The 20,741-nt window shown below is 37.1% G+C and overlaps 1 protein-coding gene across 1 annotated transcript in view; it reads right to left on the bottom strand.

The window, feature by feature from the left end:
• The window catches only part of LARS1 (leucyl-tRNA synthetase 1), an 80,180-nt gene that overhangs the window by 10,285 nt on the left and 49,154 nt on the right, over window positions 1-20,741 (bottom strand). Inside the window, exons 23-30 of the mRNA XM_055331431.1 lie at window positions 18,415-18,598; window positions 17,293-17,383; window positions 16,181-16,321; window positions 14,983-15,123; window positions 14,592-14,702; window positions 6,408-6,518; window positions 3,836-3,940; window positions 2,203-2,298 (exon numbers count right to left, since the gene is read on the bottom strand). Coding sequence (XP_055187406.1) covers window positions 2,203-2,298; window positions 3,836-3,940; window positions 6,408-6,518; window positions 14,592-14,702; window positions 14,983-15,123; window positions 16,181-16,321; window positions 17,293-17,383; window positions 18,415-18,598 — 980 coding nt within the window. The remainder of the gene's footprint in view (window positions 1-2,202; window positions 2,299-3,835; window positions 3,941-6,407; window positions 6,519-14,591; window positions 14,703-14,982; window positions 15,124-16,180; window positions 16,322-17,292; window positions 17,384-18,414; window positions 18,599-20,741) is intronic.

The raw sequence follows: 20,741 nt of genomic DNA, 5'->3' as shown, positions 1-20,741 counted from the left end.
AATAAAAGTCAGGTTTTGACACAAAAATAAACTCAAAATGGATTAAAGACCTAAATGTGAGACCTGAAACCATAAAAATCCTTGAAGAGGGCAGAGGCAGTAATTTCTCTGACATCAGCTGTAACAATATTTTTCTAGATATGTCTCCTGAGGCAAGGAAAACAAAAGCAAAAATAAGCTATTGAGACTACATCAAAATAAAAAGCTTCTGCACAGAGAAGGAAACAATCAGCCAAACTAAAAGGCAGCCTACAAAATGGGAGAAGATATTTGCAAATGACATATCGGCTAAAGGGTTAGTACCTAAAATACATAAAGAACTGATACAACTCAACACCAATAATAACCACAATTAAAAATACAAATAATCCAATTGAAAATAGGCAAAAGACATGAACATTTTTCCAAAGAAGACATCCAGATGGCAAATAGACACATGAAAAGATGGTAGCCTTGGTGGCTCAGCAGTTTAGCGCCACCTTCAGCCCAGGGCGTGATCCTGGAGAACCAGGATCAAGTCCCACGTCGGGCTCCCCACATGGGGCCTGCTTTTCCCTCTGCCTGTGTCTCTGCCTCTCTGCCTCTCTGTCTCTGTGTTTCTCATGAATAAATAAATAAAATCTTAAAAAAAAAAGACACATGAAAAGATGCTCAACATCACTCAATCACTCATCAAATCAAAACGACAATGAAAAAAAATGAAAAACAAAAAACAAAAAACGACAATGAGATACCATCTCACACCTGTCAGAATGGCTAAAATCAACAACACAAGGAACAATAGGTGTTGGTGAGAATGTGGAGAAAAAGGAACCATTGTGCACTGTTGGTGAGAATGCAAACTGTTGCCTCCACTTTAGAAAACAGTATGGAGGGGATCTCTGGGTGGCTCAACAGTTTAGCACCTGCCTTTGGCCCAGGCTGTGATCCTGGAGTCCCGGGATCAAGTCCCACATCAGGCTCCCTGCATGGAGCCTGCTTCTCCCTCTGCCTGTGTCTCTGCCTCTCTCTCTCTCTCTCTCTCTCTCTCAATATGTCTCTCATTAATAAATAAATAAAATCTTAAAAAAGCAAGCAAGCAGTATGGAGGTTCCTCAAAAAGTTAAAAGTTGAACTACCAATATGATCCAGTAATTCCTCTACTGGGTATTTATGCAAAGAATACAAAAACAGTTATTCAAAAAGATATATGTACCCCTACATTTATTCAGCATTATTTACAATAGCCAAATTATGGAAATAGCCCAAATGTCCATCAACTGATGAATGAATAAAGACAACATGGTGTGGACACACACACTCACGCACACACACACACACACACACACACACACACTTGAATATTACGCAGCCATAAAAAAGAATAAAATCTTGCAATTTGCAACATGGATGGATCTAGAGTACAATGCTAAGTGAAATAAATCAGTCAGAGAAAGATAAATACAATAGGATTTCACTCGTGTGGAATATTTAAGAAACAAAACAAACAAAGCAGAAAAGAGACAAACCAAAAAACAGACTCTTAGCTATAGAGAACAAACTGATGGTTACCATAGAGGAGGTGGTTGAGGGCTGGAGGAAAGAGGTGACAGTGACTAAGAGTACATTTATCATGATGAGCCCTGACTAATGTATAGCATTGCTGAATCACCATATTATATACCTGAAACTCACACAACACAATTCCAGTATGTTAACTATACTGGAATTAAAATTTTTAAAAAAGAAAAAAATAGGTTAAAAAAAATTCAGGTTTTGAAAATTCTATTTTAACATCCGATGTCACCCACAAGAGCAAGGGAAAGTGAACATAGCACCAACCAGGGAATTAGAAGAGTTCAAACCCAGCTTCATTTTTTTTTTTTTAATTTATGATAGTCACACAGAGAGAGAGAGAGAGAGAGAGAGAGGCAGAGACACAGGCAGAGGGAGAAGCAGGCTCCATGCACCGGGAGCCCGACGTGGGATTCGATCCCGGGTCTCCAGGATCGCGCCCTGGGCCAAAGGCAGGCGCCAAACTGCTGCGCCACCCAGGGATCCCTCAGCTTCATTTCTAACAAACTATGTAGCCTACACCAAAACAATCACTTCACATCTCTGCACCTCACTTCCTTCCATCTTTAAATGATGGGTGTGGATGTAATATCTAAGGTCTCTTCTAGCTCTAAAATGCAATGATTCCATGCGATCTTTTCAACTTACTTCTGTCCTGAAAACATTAAGTGGTTTCCCAGGACAGCAGTCTTCCCTGACTTTATCTTCTGCTTCGGAGGCAAACTTGACTTCTATGTGTTCTAGCTAAAGAGAAGGAGGGAAAATGAAAGTCATCAGTATCACTTAATATGATTAAAATTAACCATCACCTCATTTCCTCATTTCCCCAAAGAGCAAAGCTAGGTTCTCCACTTAACACAAAATGTTCTGTGCGTTCCTCAAAAAGCCAGCCAAGCACAGGACAGGACTGAGAGAGCACTATGAAATTCAGGATCGAATGCTCCCACACCACAACATTGTTTGAAGAGCAAAAGACTAAATAATTTAAATGTCCATTAAAAAAAATCATTAATTAAAAGTCTTAAGAAAATGGTCTGCATGATTTTATTATTTTCCACATAAAATTAAATGAAATGTACAGTCAATTATTTCACACTCATCTTAAATGTATCATAGTATTATTTACATAGTCACGTTTACCACTTTCTGTAATGAAATCTGGCATCTATCTGCTGTATAAGAGAAACTGAAAAGCAGAATAAAAGACCTCCACTTGAATGAAGAAAGTTCAGAAACTTAGCATTTGAGAATAAGACTTCACTCAATTTTGATTTTTTTTATAAAGACTTTCACTTAAATAAATAGAAAAACTCAAAAATGTAGCATATTGTCTATGCCTCAATATAAGATGACCCTCAATATAAGGGGTCCCCATTGTCCCAGTGAAAAAATTCAAAAACTTTTTTTGACCTCCATGAGTATATATGAACATTTAGAAATTATACACAAAATAAATACCTACCAATATTTAGTAATTGAATTATTTAACTCATTTATAATTATAGGACATAAAATGGTTATTTAGAAATAACTTCCTTCCATTCCTGTATTTCATGGAACAATTTTATTCAAAATCTAAACCTGCATTTTTTTAAGTCAAGTGTCTTCATTATTATAAGAATCACTTTTCTGAGTCATCTAACACAATTTCCTAGAGCAAATTATCTTTCCTTCTGCCTAAGTTATCTGAGAGACAGCATTTTTAGGATCTATATATGAAGTGATTGAGGTAGAAAAATAGAATAGGGAAAAACTCCCCAGATAAGTGAAAGCTATTGGTAACGTTTTAGTTCTTGAGTTTAGTAATACATTCACGGGTGTTCATTACATTACTAACTTTGAAACAACACAAAACAGGGTCAGGCAGGGACCTATGATAACACCTCAGGAACAAAGGAATCCAATTAAGTTGATCCTGTACATCTGAGGCTTAAATGGGAAGAAGGAAAAAAAAGAAGCAATTCTTCCATAAATGAGAGATTTCTAAAGTATCTGAATATAATATCTCCTCTCATTTTATTTTTAAAGAGAATTGGGGGGGGGGGAATCCAGGCACATACAGTTAGTATTTTATGTATAAAATAACTGATACACTGAGTAAGATCACATTATTTTTTTCTTCCTGCAACTTCTATACCCACCATTCTCTTTCTCTCCAAAAATATTTTTGACAGTTATATTTGGTAAAGGTACTAAAGACAGAGATGTTTACAAAAAGGTTTATCATAAAACAAAACAACTGGATTATGTTTACTGTAGTTAACTCATTGGCCTGTCTTACCTCAAGGGAATTGGTCAGGTAGACTAAATTCTCCATCAACACCGCCTGTTCATCAAATTCTAGCTGCAAATCCAGAACACGAGGTCCCATCTTCTCCAGATTTTCCTAAAAGCCAAAAAAGTTTTGAAAAACAAAAATCACATTAAGGATACGTTAAAAAGAATACATTTCCTCCAAAGCAATCACTCTTCCCTCAACTGATAAAATCTTCAAATTTGAACAGCTAAAGGAAAGGCCTTGGACTCATGGTTTCCCTTATCTATGTTTGCTTGTTAATGAAATTATTAGTTCAGAATAATTATCACTTGACGTATGATAAGATTAAGGCAACACTGAAAAGACTGGAAGGACAGGGTTTTCATTTACAAAAGAAATATGATTTTATCATTGTTTATTTAGAATGAACTAATATGCAAACCCAAAGAATTCACTTTGACAAGGAATCAAACAAATGTGCAGAAATATCCCTGCAGGTAACCAAAAAGAAAAAAAAATTTAATTTTCTAAGATAACACATCTTTAAAGCTAGTTCAGAGAATGGTGAATTAATAATAAACAATTTCTACAAATTAAAAAAAATTAAGTCATATGGGTACTGAGATAATCCTGTGGCATATAAAAACAATTTCTTAATTTTCTTGAAAATGAAAGAAAATATTTGCCACATAAAATGTGATCAAGATCCAAATTCATATAAACAAGTATAGCTAACTGCCTAGAACGTGCTATCCTTACATGAAAGTGACCTGACATGATTCCTCATATACACTATTCTTATTTTCTGTCCAAGTTGTTTCTTTTCCTATGAAAAAGCGCTAGAAGCTATTTTCTTATTCTCAGATTTACAAAACAACTTTGCGAAGTTTCAAACCACTAATATGCGTGGCACATCCCTAATATTACTGAAGAAAATATATTACTACTAAAAAAGCCTAATACTGGTTTTCTAAAAAGCCAACTCTTGAATCTAGTAAGATTCATCTAACTACAGAAGTTTTCAAATCAGTTTCACTGCATTCTGTAAAGTACATCATCAAACTTTGCAATCAACGATGAAATATTTGGTTGGATCCAGATATTGACAATGGATCTGGCATTCTGACCAATGGCAATAGCCAAAGTAGGGAATCAATGAATTACAAGCATATCAGCAGATATAACTTGATTGTTGAAGGTCAATCCAAGATTCTAAATTATTTCTGAAACGTGAAAGACCGTAAGGCTCTGAGAGTTTTTTTTTTTTTTAATTTTTTTTTATTTTTTATTTATTTATGATAGTCACAGAGGGAGAGAGAGAGAGGCAGAGACACAGGCAGAGGGAGAAGCAGGCTCCATGTACCGGGAGCCCGACGTGGGATTCGATCCCGGGTCTCCAGGATCGCGCCCTGGGCCAAAGGCAGGCGCCAAACCGCTGCGCCACCCAGGGATCCCAGGCTCTGAGAGTTGATTCTGGTCTAGAACAAAAAGGCTTTTCTAAGAATACAATCTACTCCAATATAGGACAAACTAAAAGTCTTAGTTGCCTTCAGGCAGGCGTTTGTAGCCTAGAAGATTCAAGAATTAATCTAAACTCCAAGAATAACCACTACATTCCTAGCAGCCTGAAAGACACTAATTTACATTTTTAAAAAAACATTTATCGAGTCTACTTTTTGACAGAAAGCATTAAAGTGTGTTAAGTATATTATTTCATTTACTCCTCACAACACTCCTAAAATATAGGCTCTATTAACTTCCTCACTTAATAGATGAAAAACCATGTGACCCAGAGAATTTAAGGGACTTGTCTAAGGTCTCAAAACTAAGAACTGGCAGACAAAAAGGATTTGAACCAAGATCTGTCTGACCCCAAAGCCTGAGCTCTTAAGCAACATACAACCTTCTTTCTGTTTCTCTGTAAGAAATACAAGAAATCTGTTATTTCTATGAAGAAAGCTGAGCCTACTGCAATGTTTCTCAAATGACAGAGGTGGGAGGTAGCAACAGATTATGCCCTCAAGACACATTTAGCAATGACCAGAGAATTTCTGGTTGTCACAACTGGAGGGGGTGAAGAAGATATTCTACAGGCACCTAACTGGTAGAAGACAAAGATACTGCTAAAGATCCTATAATGCATAGGATTGCCTCCCACAAGAGAGAACTATCAGCCCACAATATCAATAGAACCATTGTTGAGAAACTCTAGTCTAACCACTATAAACAATGTTTATCCTGTTAAGGCAAACCTATACAAATATAATATCTTGGTTCCAGTAACAGGATCTAATAAAAACACTATAATGTAAGCCAAAAGAATAGGCCTCCCTGCCAAATAGAAAAGAAGGTAGAACATGAACGGAATCATTTAGTGAGCAATTCTAAACCAATTTTTCTTCCATAATGCATATTTCCAAATACTCAGCAATTTTACAGATAAATCCCAAAAATGATCGCTCATTTCTCACAATCACTGATTGAGAAGAACTATTTTAGCAGATTTCCTGGGAGAGACTATATGCAAAGTTTTCCCCTTCCTTCCACTCATCTAACCATTACTCACAGTCACAGCTGCACGAGGTCCACAGCTTACCTTAATCATGGCAACAAACGGCATCACTTTCTTCATATATTTCTTCAATTCTGGCAGATTGCTCAGTTCACTAGCAATGACTTTGTTATCAGGCAATTTTCCACTGTTGGCCTAAAAAAACATTGAGGAAGAATGTGGAGAAAAATATTTTAAAGATAACGCAAAATAGTGGAGTGCCCATAGGAAGTTGGCCAGACACAGAATAGTGGCCTGTACCAGTCTGCTAGAAAACAGGAGAAAAGTGAGCAGCCCCACACGTCCTGGGGATGTGAAAGGTGACTTAGAGGGAGTCTCCTATTCCCTCTAAAGTTAAAAGATAACTTGAGTTTTAGGGTAAAGGAGAAAAGAGGTTCGTCCTGTCGAATATTTAATTTTGCCTTACACTAAGAACTCCAGGATTGTAACAATAGATCTTACCAGGTGAGAAAACAAAAGAGTCTTATAGAGATCTTGTTTGTCTCCAAACTTGTAAAAACACTTCACTAGTCGTTTGAAAACTGCAAAACTATTATACAAGATTTATATAATGTCTGCTTTTGAACACTGTTCCTTATAAACTGTTACCATAAATGTGAAAAAAAAAAATCTCTAGCCATCCACTTGTTAAAAATAGTATCACTTCTATCTAAACACAAATAAATACCTATACCATGTATCATTAATATGCAGAGTCCCAAATGTGCCGCCGGATTTTAAATTCATTTCTGTAAACACAACTGTCCCCTTCTACAGAGTGAAAAATGAAACAAGTGGCCTTTTCAGAATTTTGGGTGACTTATTTTCTCCTTATTGTAAAAGCATGGTATCAAAGCCAAAGGTTGGGAATGAATCTAAATGAAAAGTAATGTATAGTAAGACATCTGATCATGTGTTTACTTTCAATTCTAACCTTTACTAAAGTACAGGGAAAAAATATTTTCTCCACTTATCAGTGTGCTGCTTTGAAATATATATGAAAGAGAAAAAAGAGTAGGAAACACTCCTTTCCATTAGATCACCAAAAAGGTACCACATACAATGTAAGAATATCTTCCTTAAACTAACATTCTTTTAGTTCTTTTGTTTTTTTTTTTTTTTGGTTTTTTTTTTTGTTTTTTGTTTTTCTTTTAGTTCTTTTGGATGAAAACAAAAATTTAAAAGAAAGCTGATCATTCCAAATAGTGCCAAAAGATGATATCATTTTGAAACCATATATCTAGTCAGTAATTACTAAATAAACTATAACTTCTAAAAGAATAGAAATTGTTAATAAAAAATGCATTTTTAAATATCTGGGACATTACATTTTATATTTGGTTCCTCGACTGCTTCCTTGAAAATGCTGTTATGGGGAGGAGGGGCAAGATGGCGGAAGAGTAGGGTCCCCAAATCACCTGTCCCCACCAAATTACCTAGATAACCTTCAAATTATCCTGAAAATCTATGAATTCGGCCTGAGATTTAAAGAGAGAACAGCTGGAATGCTACAGTGAGAAGAGTTCGCACTTCTCTCAAGGTAGGAAGACGGGGAAAAAGAAATAAAGGAACAAAAGGCCTCCGAGGGGGAGGGGCCCGCGAGGAGCCGGGCTGAGGCCGGGGCGAGTGTCCCCAGGACAGGAGAGCCCCGTCCCGGAGGAGCAGGAGCTGCACCAACCTTCCCGGCGGAAAGGGGCTCGCAGGGAGTTAGAGCAGGACCCAGGAGGGCGGGGAGGCCCTCGGGCTCCCTGGGACACTAACAGACACCTGCGCCCCGGGAGAGTGCGCCGAGCTCCCTAAGGGCTGCAGCGCGCACGGCAGGACCCGGAGCAGCTCGGAGGGGCTCGGGCGGCGGCTCCGCGGGGAGGGGGCTGCGCAAGTTGATGGCAAAGAGGGAAACTGAGGAAAAAGACAAACAATTAAAAGACCATGAGGATAGATTAAGGGAAATAAACGACAGCCTGAGGAAGAAAAACCTACGTTTAATTGGGGTTCCTGAGGGCGCCGGAAGGGCCAGAGGGCCAGAATATGTATTCGAACAACTCCTAGCTGAAAACTTTCCTAATCTGGGAAGGGAAACAGGCATTCAGATCCAGGAAATAGAGAGATCCCCGCCTAAAATCAATAAAAACCGTTCAACACCTCGACATTTAATAGTTAACCTTGCAAATTCCAAAGACAAAGAGAAGATCCTTAAAGCAGCAAGAGACAAGAAATCCCTGACTTTTATGGGGAGGAGTATTAGGGTAACAGCAGACCTCTCCACAGAGACCTGGCAGGCCAGAAAGGGCTGGCAGGATATATTCAGGGTCCTAAATGAGAAGAACATGCAACCAAGAATACTTTATCCAGCAAGGCTCTCATTCAAAATGGAATGAGATAAAGAGCTTCCGAGACAGGAACTGAAAGAATATGTGACCTCCAAACCAGCTCTAAAGAAATTTTAAAGGGGACTCTTAAAATTCCCCTTTAAGAAGAAGTTCAGTGGAACAATCCACAAAAACAAGGACTGAATAGATATCATGGTGACACTAAACTCATATCTGTCAATAGTAACTCTGAACATGAACGGGCTTAATGACCCATCAAAAGAGGCAGGGTGTCAGACTGGATAAAAAAGCAGGACCCATCTATTTGCTGTCTACAAGAGACTCATTTTAGACAGAAGGACACCTACAGCCTGAAAATAAAAGGTTGCAGAACCATTTACCATTCAAATGGTCCTCAAAAGAAAGCAGGGGTAGCCGTCCTTGTATCAGATAAACGAAAATTTACCCCGAAGACTGTAGTGAGAGATGAGAGGGACACTATATCATACTTAAAGGATCTATCCAACAAGAGGACTTAACAGTCCTCAATATATATGCCCCGAATGTGGGAGCTGCCAAATATATAAATCAATTAATAACCAAAGTGAAGAAATACTTAGATAATAATACACTTATACTTGGTGACTTCAATCTAGCTCTTTCTATACTCGATAGGTCTTCTAAGCACAACATCTCCAAAGAAACGAGAGCTTTAAATGATACACTGGACCAGATGGATTTCACAGATATCTACAGAACTTTACGTCCAAACTCAACTGAATACACATTCTTCTCAAGTGCACATGGAACTTTCTCCAGAATAGACCACATACTGGGTAACAAATTGGGTCTGAACCGATACCAAAAGATTGGGATCGTCCCCTGCATTTTCTCACACCATAATGCCTTGAAATTAGAACTAAATCACAACAAAAAGTTTGGAAGGACCTCAAACACGTGGAGGTTAAGGACCATCCTGCTAAAAGATGAAAGGGTCAACCAGGAAATTAAGGAAGAATTAAAAAGATTCATGGAAACTAATGAGAATGAAGATACAACCATTCAAAATCTTTGGGATGCAGCAAAAGCAGTCCTAAGGGGGAAATACATACCAATACAAGCATCCATTCAAAAACTGGAAAGAACTCAAATACAAAAGCTAACCTTACACATAAAGGAGCTAGAGAAAAAACAGCAAATAGATCCTACACCCAGGAGAAGAAGAGAGTTAATTAAAATTCAAGCAGAACTCAACGAAATCGAACCAGAGGAACTGTGGAACAGATCAACAGAACCAGGATCTGGTTCTTTGAAAGAATTAATAAGATAGATAAACCATTAGCCAGCCTTACTAAAAAGAAGAGAGAGAAGACTCAAATTAATAAAATCATGAATGAGAAAGGAGAGATCACTACCAACACCAAGGAAATACAAACGATTTTAAAAACATATTATGAACATCTATACGCCAATAAACTAGGCAATCTAGAAGAAATGGACGCATTCCTGGAAAGCCACAAACTACCAAAACTGGAACAGGAAGAAATAGAAAACCTGAACAGGCCAATAACCAGGGAGGAAATTGAAGCAGCCATCAAAAACCTCCCAAGACACAAAAGTCCAGAGCCAGATGGCTTCCCAGGGGAATTCTATCAAACGTTTAAAGAAGAAACCATACCTATTCTACTAAAGCTGTTTGGAAAGATAGAAAGAGATGGAGTACTTCCAAATTCGTTCTATGAGGCCAGCATCACCTTAATTCCAAAACCAGACAAAGACCCCACCAAAAAGGAGAATTACAGACCAATATCCCTGATAAACATGGATGCAAAAATTCTCAACAAGATACTAGACACTAGGATCCAATAGTACATTAAGAAAATTATTGACCATGACCAAGTAAGATTTATCCCCGGGACACAAGGCTGTTCAACACTCGTAAAACAATCAATGTGATTCATATCAGCAAGAGAAAAACCAAGAACCATATGATCCTCTCATTAGATGCAGAGAAAGCATTTGACAAAATACAGCATCCATTCCTGATCAAAACTCTTCAGAGTGTAGGGATAGAGGGAACATTCCTCAACATCTTAAAAGCCATCTACGAAAAGCCCACAGCAAATATCATTCTCAATGGGGAAGCACTGGGAGCCTTTCCCCTAAGATCAGGAACCAGACAGGGATGTCCACTCTCACCACTGCTATTCAACATAGTACTGGAAGTCCTAGCCTCAGCAATCAGACAACAAAAAGACATTAAAGGCATTCAAATTGGCAAAGAAGCCAAACTCTCCCTCTTGCCGATGACATGATACTCTACATAGAAAACCCAAAAGCCTCCACCCCAAGATTGCTAGAACTCATACAGCAATTTGGTAGCGTGGCAGGATACAAAATCAATGCCCAGAAGTCAGTGGCATTTCTATACACTAACAATGAGACTGAAGAAAGAGAAATTAAGGAGTCAATCCCATTTAAAATTGCACCCAAAAGCATAAGATACCTAGGAATAAACCTAACCAAAGAGGTAAAGGATATATACCCTAAAAACTATAGAACACTTATGAAAGAAACTGAGGAAGACAAAAAGAGATGGAAAAATATTCCATGCTCATGGATTGGCAGAATTAATATTGTGAAAATGTCAATGTTACTCAGGGCAATTTACACGTTTAATGCAATCCCTATCAAAATACCATGGACATGGGATCCCTGGGTGGCGCAGCGGTTTGGCGCCTGCCTTTGGCCCAGGGCGCGATCCTGGAGACCCGGGATCGAATCCCACGTCAGGCTCCTGGTGCATGGAGCCTGCTTCTCCCTCTGCCTGTGTCTCTGCCCCTCTCTCTCTCTCTCTCTCTCTCTCTCTGTATGACTATCATAAATAAATAAAAAAATTAAAAAAAAATACCATGGACTTTCTTCAGAGAGTTAGAACAAATTATTTTAAGATTTGTGTGGAATCAGAAAAGACCCCGAATAGCCAGGGGAATTTTAAAAAAGAAAACCATATCTGGGGGCATCACAATGCCAGATTTCAGGCTGTACTACAAAGCTGTGGTCATCAAGACAGTGTGGTACTGGCACAAAAACAGACACATAGATCAATGGAACAGAATAGAGAACCCAGAAGTGGACCCTGAACTTTATGGTCAACTAATATTCGATAAAGGAGGAAAGACTACCCACTGGAAGAAAGACAGTCTCTTCAATAAATGGTGCTGGGAAAATTGGACATCCACATGCAGAAGAATGAAACTAGACCACTCTCTTGCACCATACACAAAGATAAACTCAAAATGGATGAAAGATCTAAATGTGAGACAAGATTCCATCAAAATCCTAGAGGAGAACACAGGCAACACCCTTTTTGAACTTGGCCACAGTAACTTCTTGCAAGATACATCCACGAAAGCAAAAGAAACAAAAGCAAAAATGAACTATTGGGACTTCATCAAGATAAGAAGCTTTTGCACAGCAAAGGATACAGTCAACAAAACTCAAAGACAACCTACAGAATGGGAGAAGATATTTGCAAATAACATATCAGATAAAGAAAGGGCTAGTTTGGGATCCCTGGGTGGCGCAGCGGTTTGGCGCTTGCCTTTGGCCCAGGGCGCGATCCTGGAGACCCGGGATCGAATCCCACATCAGGCTCCCGGTGCATGGAGCCTGCTTCTCCCTCTGCCTGTGTCTCTGCCTCTCTCTCTCTCTCTGTGACTATCATAAATAAATAATAAAAAAAATTTAAAAAAAAAAAAAAAGAAAGGGCTAGTTTCCAAAATCTATAAAGAACTTATTAAACTCAACAGCAAAGAAATAAACAATCCAATCATGAAATGGGCAAAAGACATGAAGAGAAATCTCACAGAGGAAGACATAGACATGGCCAACATGCACATGAGAAAATGCTCTGCATCACTTGCCATCAGGGAAATACAAATGAAAACCACAATGAGATACCACCTCACACCAGTGAGAATGGGGAAAATTAACAAGGCAGGAAACCACAAATGTTGGAGAGGATGTGGAGAAAGGGAAACCCTCTTACACTGTTGGTGCTAATGTGAACTGGTGCAGCCTCTCTGGAAACCTGTGTGGAGGTTCCTCAAAGAATTAAAAATAGGCCTGCCCTATGACCCAGCAATTGCACTGTTGGGGATTTACCCCAAAGATTCAGATGCAATGAAACGCCGGGACACCTGCACCCCGATGTTTCTAGCAGCCATGTCCACAATAGCCAAACTGTGGAAGGAGCCTCGGTGCCCATCGAAAGATGAATGGATAAAGAAGATGTGGTTTATGTATACACTGGAATATTACTCAGCCATCAGAAATGACAAATACCCACCATTTGCTTCAACGTGGATGGAACTGGAGGGTATTATGCTGAGTGAAGTAAGTCAATCGGAGAAGGACAAACAGTGTATGTTCTCATTCATTTGGGGAATATGAGTAATAGTGAAAGGGAATATAAGGGAAGGGAGAAGAAATGTGTGGGAAATATCAGAAAGGGAGACAGAACATAAAGACTTCTAACTCTGGGAAATGAACTAGGGGTGGTGGAGGGGGAGGAGGGCGGGGGGTGGGGGTGAATGGGTGACTGGCACTGAGGGGGACACTTGACGGGATGAGCACTGGGTGTTATTCTGTATGTTGGTAAATTGAACACCAATAAAAATTAATTTATTAAAAAAAAAAAAAAAAAAACTCCTAACTCTGGGAAACAAACTAGGGGTGGTGGAAGGGGAGGAAGGCGGGGGGTGGGGGTGAATGGGTGATGGGCACTGGGGGGGGTACTTGACGGGATGAGCACTGGGTGTTATTCTGTATGTTGGTAAATTGAACACCAATAAAAAATAAATTTATTTAAAATAATAATAATAAAAATAAAATAAATTAAAAAAAAAGAAAATGCTGTTATGAATATGCAACCCACTAAGGCACAATATCATTTTTCTACCTACCAAAGTGGCTTTTACTTTTTTACTTTCCATACATCAAAATCTGCAAGCAATTCTATAAAATATGTTCTATTTCTATTATATACAATCAAATGAGGAAGTAGCTCTCCATAAAGATAGGCTCACAGAGAATACAAAATCACTTGCTCTTCTCTTTCCATCAAATTTCCAAATGTAAATGTTTTTCTGAGTATTTTTTAAGTAACTACGAAAATTTCTGAAATAAAAATCTCAGTTAAGTTCTCAAAACTCAAAGCTAAGGATTTTCCCTTCAGTTATCACTTTATGCTTTGCCCATAATCACCGTTTTGTCTCTCTCTTCTTTAAGTGCACCTTAACAATTTGTGTCTACCAGTAACTCTTCTTAACAACCTAAGCAAAAATTCCACAACATATACTTTGTTTCCATATTTTGAATGTGAAAGAAAAAGATAGATGGACTTTTTCTATGTTGAAGTATTGTTTCCTTCAAACACAATAATCATATTTAACAGCTCTTTACCTGATGTAGCCAAAAACATCCAGCTCTCCGTTTCTATGGATAACTATCAAATAGACGTTTTGTTTTAAATTACTCAATAGGCAAACTTCAAATTTTTTTTAAACATAATGAGGTTAAGGCTTCATGAACTCCAGCGTTCAAGTCCTAACAAATCCAAAAGGCAAACTCAGTCCTTTTGCTTCATAATTTTAACCACATGAGAAAATCCCACACTTTTTAATTACATATGACCAGAGCCACTATATTTTTGTATGAAAGTCAGAAATGATAAAAAAGATGGCAACTTTTCCCTCAGTATCCATTTAGGAGCCAGCACAGCTAACAAAAAACACTCTATGCCTAGGGGTAATTACACAAAGCTGCCTGTCTCCCTTCTCCCAGACATTGCCAACATCCTAAAAACAGGCACAGACACACACAACAACACTGGGAGAACGTCTGCTGAGAGCATCACCTCAAAGTGATTACGCAGCACTGACAGGGTGGTATGTTGCCAAGAAGGATAGTTCTTCGCCACATAGATGGTGCAATGTGAAGGTTTCTGAGGTGGTTGCTTGTCAGTCTTCTACAGGGCAAAAGAAAGGGAGAAAACATCTGATCACTCTTGTATACACCAAAAATGAAAGATTCCCCCTGGTATACACTGCTACTGCCTTTAACAGTAAGAAGCATACACATACTACAAAATTGAATTAGCAGTAAAAAGAGTCTGACACATTGGAACAATAGTTGTCTTAATTTTCATTACTAGTAAAGGTTACTTGACTAATAACTTTACAAGAACAGCCTTTTTTAAATAAAATTTAAAAAATAAAATAAAATAAAATAAAATAAAAAGCCTTCACCTTCCCCTTAGCTGGCATCATATAGTTCTTGAGTCGCAATCTAAGGTCATGTGCTACTTCCATGAGATACTGTGAGGAACGTATCAAGGCTTCATCCACAGGACCAGCCAGAGGCCATGAAGCATTCATAATGGAGTCAGGCTTTAAGAAAGAAAGGAAAAAAAAAGTTCAGTGGGATTAAACCACACAACTATTTTATGGTTCTTGATTACAGTTCCATACAAAGGCTACCATCTAAAAAAAAAAACAAAACCCAAAGGCTACCATCTGTAATTGCATGCTCAGAGTTCAAACCTGACTACCCATAACACACTTGCACAGTCCCTGATCTAATGTTCCCTAGAATTCAAACTGTGAAGTCTGACTCTACATTCTTAATTAGCATCCATTTGTACAAGCATATTAATACCCACACACATATGCTCACTTTCAAAGAAAATTATGTAATGCTAATTTGCCTAAATTTAATCATTATTACATAAATTATACACACTCTTGGTTTTTCTCCTATTAATACATTTAGTCTTGAAATTATAGCCATTCAGTATATGTATCATGAGTACATTTTTTGCATTGTTCATGTTTTAAAAAATACAAAAGAACCTGGCTAATAAAGATGAAAAGAAATTATTAAACCAGCCAATCTGTTTATCTGCAAGCCTAGGAGAAATAATTGAATCTATCCTCACAGTAAGGATGCTAATATAATAACCCTGAATATTCAGCCTACATATGCCAGAAATTTTATATAAAACAAAAATATTTATGCAAATATACACTTCTATCTTTGTTTATGAGCTGCTCTAACAGTCGTTTATATCTTTCTCAATATTTTCACCTTTTTAACAGTTGGAAAAACAGTATTAGTTACACATGAATTCTAATTAAATGTATTTTTAAAATATACTTAAATGTATTTTAACATTTCCTAACAAGAATTAGGTGATAAAAAAAAGAATTAGGTGATAAAGAAAATGCACAGTCACATGTTTTTAAAATACATTCACTGTGTATACATAAATAAAGGCACACACACGATGTATTTGTCTAAACAGAAGGTAGCTTCATGAAATGATGAATCCAACATTATTCTTGAAATATTTTTTTCAGTCTTTTCCTCTTAAGTAGCATTATTACTGTATTTATTTAATAAGGCCAAATCAAAACTGCCCACAACATCTGAACCACAGACAGGTACCTTTCCCAGGAGTGTCCAGATGTGTTCACATAGGTGTGGACAGAACGGAGCCAAGAGAAGTGTTTGAACTTCAATAAAGCGGAACACAAGGTCTCTGTGCATACCTTCTATGGCCAATTCACGGTATTTATCTTTCGCAGCCTGTAAGATTTGAAATTATTTACCATTTTTCTCCCCATACTTTTTAAAAATAAAATGAAAAGAAAAAAATTCAGTACCTTAATGTTAATGCATTTTTAAGCTTTTAGTCTTTCAAAATTCCATAAGGAATTTTCATAAAGGTTTTACATCATTTTATTTTAAGTAATCTCTATACTAGATGTGGAGCTCCAACCCACAATCTGCAGATCAAGAATCTAAAGCTCTACCAACTGAGCCGACCAGGCACCCCCCAGTTTTACTACATTTTTAACAACTTGCAATTAAATGTATACCAATCCTTGTCAAAAAATATCATGGTTTTATAGTACTGATTCTCAAGAAAAATTTTTCAGAAAGACATTTTGTAGCATATAAAAGTTGCACAATTTAAACTCTGTGTTAAGGGCTGATGATACTCTGAACAGCCTATAAGATATTAAGTATCAAAAAAGGCTATAAATAGGACACATTGCTATGTTCAGCACTTATCCTTATTTAACCACATCTATGAAAACCAAGTTACATAAATCCCAATGTGATATTTTACAAAACTGATTGAGGAAACCTACATTTTCACTTTAAGCCCTTGAACTGCCAAACTTGAGGAAACACTGACACCTTGTGGGCAACATCAGAAAATGCTTATTTTCAAACTAAGCAAATTATTTTATATTTACATTTTATCAATTTAAAAATGTTCTCCTAGAAAATGTGGCTGATTTTTAGATTTAACCTTTACTAACTCATAGCTCAACTAGAAACAGAAATACTTATATCAAACACAAAAGAAAGAGTATCAAAGAAAGTTATTTAAAACTACAATTTACTAAAGAATTTAAAAATTGCTTGGCAACATTTTAGAGGAGTCCCCATCTTAGAGGAGTTATTTTGTCATAGCAGGAAGGGGAAAAAGAGCAAAATACATCATATTCACACTAACAAATTTTATAGCTACTAAAAGAATAGCCTACCTGAAACTCAAAAAACCCTGTTTTCAGGGCTTCTTTAAACATCATCTTTTCATAATTTTGATCTGTTTTTATAATTCCTGCATTCATCTCACTATAGAATAGGAGGAAAAAAAGATTACTGAGTTCACATGCAAGTACATGAAGATATATAAAAGATATATAAAACTGCCGTATATACTAGTAAACAGTAAAATCAGACAATGCCTGAAACACTGAAGACCACTCAACCACAAAACCAGTTAACCACAACACAGTTGATGATGTCCTTGTCTAAAAATTTCTAGATGAAACTTTATTAGGAAGTCTAAGACATGGAAACAGCTTGACAAAGGTGGTCAGATTTACTTGCTGCATTTTAAACAAATGATGTTGGATATTAAAAAAATTTGTTCATGCCACCAAAGGCCCTTCATAATTTGGCCCCAGCGTGTTTGATGTGCTACTCTGCCCTCCAAATACTATACCTCAAATAAATATCACTCTTTCCATGGCTTCCTTATCTCCCTGTAAGAATCGTTTATTTTTCAAGAAACCCAGAACACACATGCCATCTCCCTCTATCCCTATAACTATACTTGTAATGAGTTCAATAATGAGTGTTTTCTTCTCCTGCTAAACTATAGTGAAGGATCAAGTCCTATCCATCTTTGTAACACCAGTTCTTAAGATGGCTCCTGATACAAAGATGATGATAAATGTTTTTTAAAAGGAAAAAATTGATATTTCTCTTTTTCTTCTAATCTACTTTTCATTTAGCCATTCTGTCCTATTCTAACACAAGCCAGCATGGTAAAATAGTCATGAGAACGGCTTTGGAGAAAGAAGCAAATTCATGAACCCCAAAACAAATTACTAGCTTTGGGGCATTTAATATTTAATTTTTCTAAGCTTCACTTTCTTTAACTATAAAATGGAGCATTAATATCTTTATCATATAAGCTGTGAAGCTAAAATCAAATAATGGGTGCAAAGTGCTTAGCAGAGTACCCAGAACAAGTAAGCCTGCAACGGACAGTAGCTATTATTGACATCTAATTTATTTTAGGAAGAAAAGAAAAAAACTTAAAAATGCACAAGGACTGAGCAACTGTAAAGTAGTGAGGGCTGGAGTCCACAGATTACCTGGCAAAAACTCTATCATTGAAGGTGCTGGCAGGCCCACTTCTTAGGCTGTCCCAGTTGGCAACCATTTCTTTCACCCACTCCACCCAGGTGTACAGACGGAGAATACCTGCATCTGCCATGGCTTCCACAAAGTTTGCATCTTCAACAGTGTCGCCAGCATCAGCCAGAGCCAAACGCATTCCTGGATGAAGAGGAGGGGGATGAAGAAGAAGATCGAGTGATGATTTTAAAATGTAGTTAGTAACTATCAATGATGTGTCCAGTTGGGTATTACTGCAAAAGCTACACAGAAATTAAGAAATAGCGGAGGCTTTAAAGGATTGCCATGGACCATCAAACTACCACCAAAAGTGTTCAAATATTTGAATCACCTATATCGCTTTGCATATGCTTAGCATCAGTGTGTTTCTTTCCAGGCACATTGGTCTTGAATGAAAGACAGGAAGAAAATGATAATTTAGAAATACAGATCCTATCAACATTTCGGCCTCACTTAGTGGCAGCATAATTGTATTTTAATGCATGAGAGCACACATCAGTGCCTTACATGTACAAAAATGTATTTAATTTCTTCTTTCTAAAAGCAGATGCTTCTATATTTTCTAACAAAATTTTACTTTTCAACCAAAATCTTCCATTCTAGGGCACCTGGGTGGCTCAGTCAGTTAGATCTGCCTTCAGCTCTGGTCATGATCCTGGTGTCCTGGGATTGAGCCCCATGTTGGGCTCCATGCTCAGTGGGGAATCTGCTTCTCCCCCTGCCTTTCCCCCTGCTTGTATTCTATCTCTCTCTCCCTCTCAAATAAATAAAATCTTAAAAAAAGATTATTAAGAGCCTAATTAAATTATAGGACATCCTTGCAATGGAACACTATATTTCTACAACAGTAAGGAAAACTCTTTTATTTATCAATATTGAGCAATGTCAAATATGAAGTGTTAAGTGAAAAAGGAAAAGTTCAGAAGAGTGTGTATTATTTTTCTACCATCTGTGCCTAAAATGGGTGAGATGAGAACATGTAACATTGTTATGGATCATTAAACATACTTTATAATACATAAGAAGCTCGAAACACTTTTTATCTGAAATAATTTTACACTTAAAGAAAAGGTGCAAAGACAGCAAGAGAATAGACATAAACCATTTAACAGGCTTCTCTAATGTTAACCTTCATAACCATAGTTTCAAAACCAGGAAGTTAACATTAGGTATAATACTATTAATTAAACTGTAGACCTTATTCAAATTTCACCAGTTTTTCTTCCAAATCCTATTTCTGTTGCAGGATCCAATCCAAAAAACTACATTGCATTCAATCATTTTATCTCGCTGGTCTCCTCTCATATCTGTGACAGCTCCTCAGTCTTTGTCTTTCATGACCTTGACATTTTTGATGAGTACTAGAGACAGTTATTTAATAGAATTTCCCCAAACTTGGTTTGTCTGATGTTTTCTCATGATTAGACTGAGTTTATGAACCTCTGGCAAGAAAATCACAAAGGTGATGCTTTGGGTCTTCTCAGTGCATCACTATCAGGGAGGCACAGGATTTTGATGACTTATTACTGGTGTTGCAAGCTTTTATCACTTAGGTAGTGTGTCAAGTTTTCTCGACTGTAAACTGTTTTTCCATTTGTGATTAACAAAGTATCTTGGTAGAGATACTCTGAGAATATACAAACATCTTGTTTCTTCTGAAATGTACACTCACTGATTTTGGCAATCATTGGTAGATCTTGTCTGTAACAATTATTACTGTGATTTTTGCCTAATGGTGATTATATATTTCATTCAACCTTCATACATTTATTAATATGAATTCTTCTGAAAGGAAAAAGCTGTCCCTACTCACCCACTTATTCTTTTATTTGACTATTACTTTATCAGTATGGACTCACAAATATTCAACTTATTCACTGGGTTATAATCCAACACTATCATTTATTTCTTAAATTGTCCTAGCTTGCATAATTGGGCGCTCCTTCCACTTGGTTCCTGTACCCTTTTTTTTATATATATATATATATATATACACACATGAATTTTAATTTAATCACTTGAACTCATCACAACAAGCAGACTCCTTAATCTGCATCATCTATTTTGGCCATCCCCCACCTCCTCCCTCTGGTAATCATCAGTTTGTTCTCTATCGTAAGAGTCTCTTATGGCTTGTTTCCCTGTCTTTTTCCTGATTCATCTGTTTTGTTTCTTAAATTACACATGAGTGAAATCCTATGGTATTTGTCTTTCTCTGACTTATTTCTATTAGTATTATACTCTCTAGCTCCATCCATGTGGTTCCAAATGGCAAGATTTCATT

This window comes from Nyctereutes procyonoides, unplaced genomic scaffold, assembly GCF_905146905.1.
Source record: "Nyctereutes procyonoides isolate TBG_1078 unplaced genomic scaffold, NYPRO_anot_genome, whole genome shotgun sequence".
In the NCBI taxonomy this organism is placed as follows: domain Eukaryota; kingdom Metazoa; phylum Chordata; class Mammalia; order Carnivora; family Canidae; genus Nyctereutes; species Nyctereutes procyonoides.
This window is presented reverse-complemented; position numbering and strand designations above follow the sequence as displayed.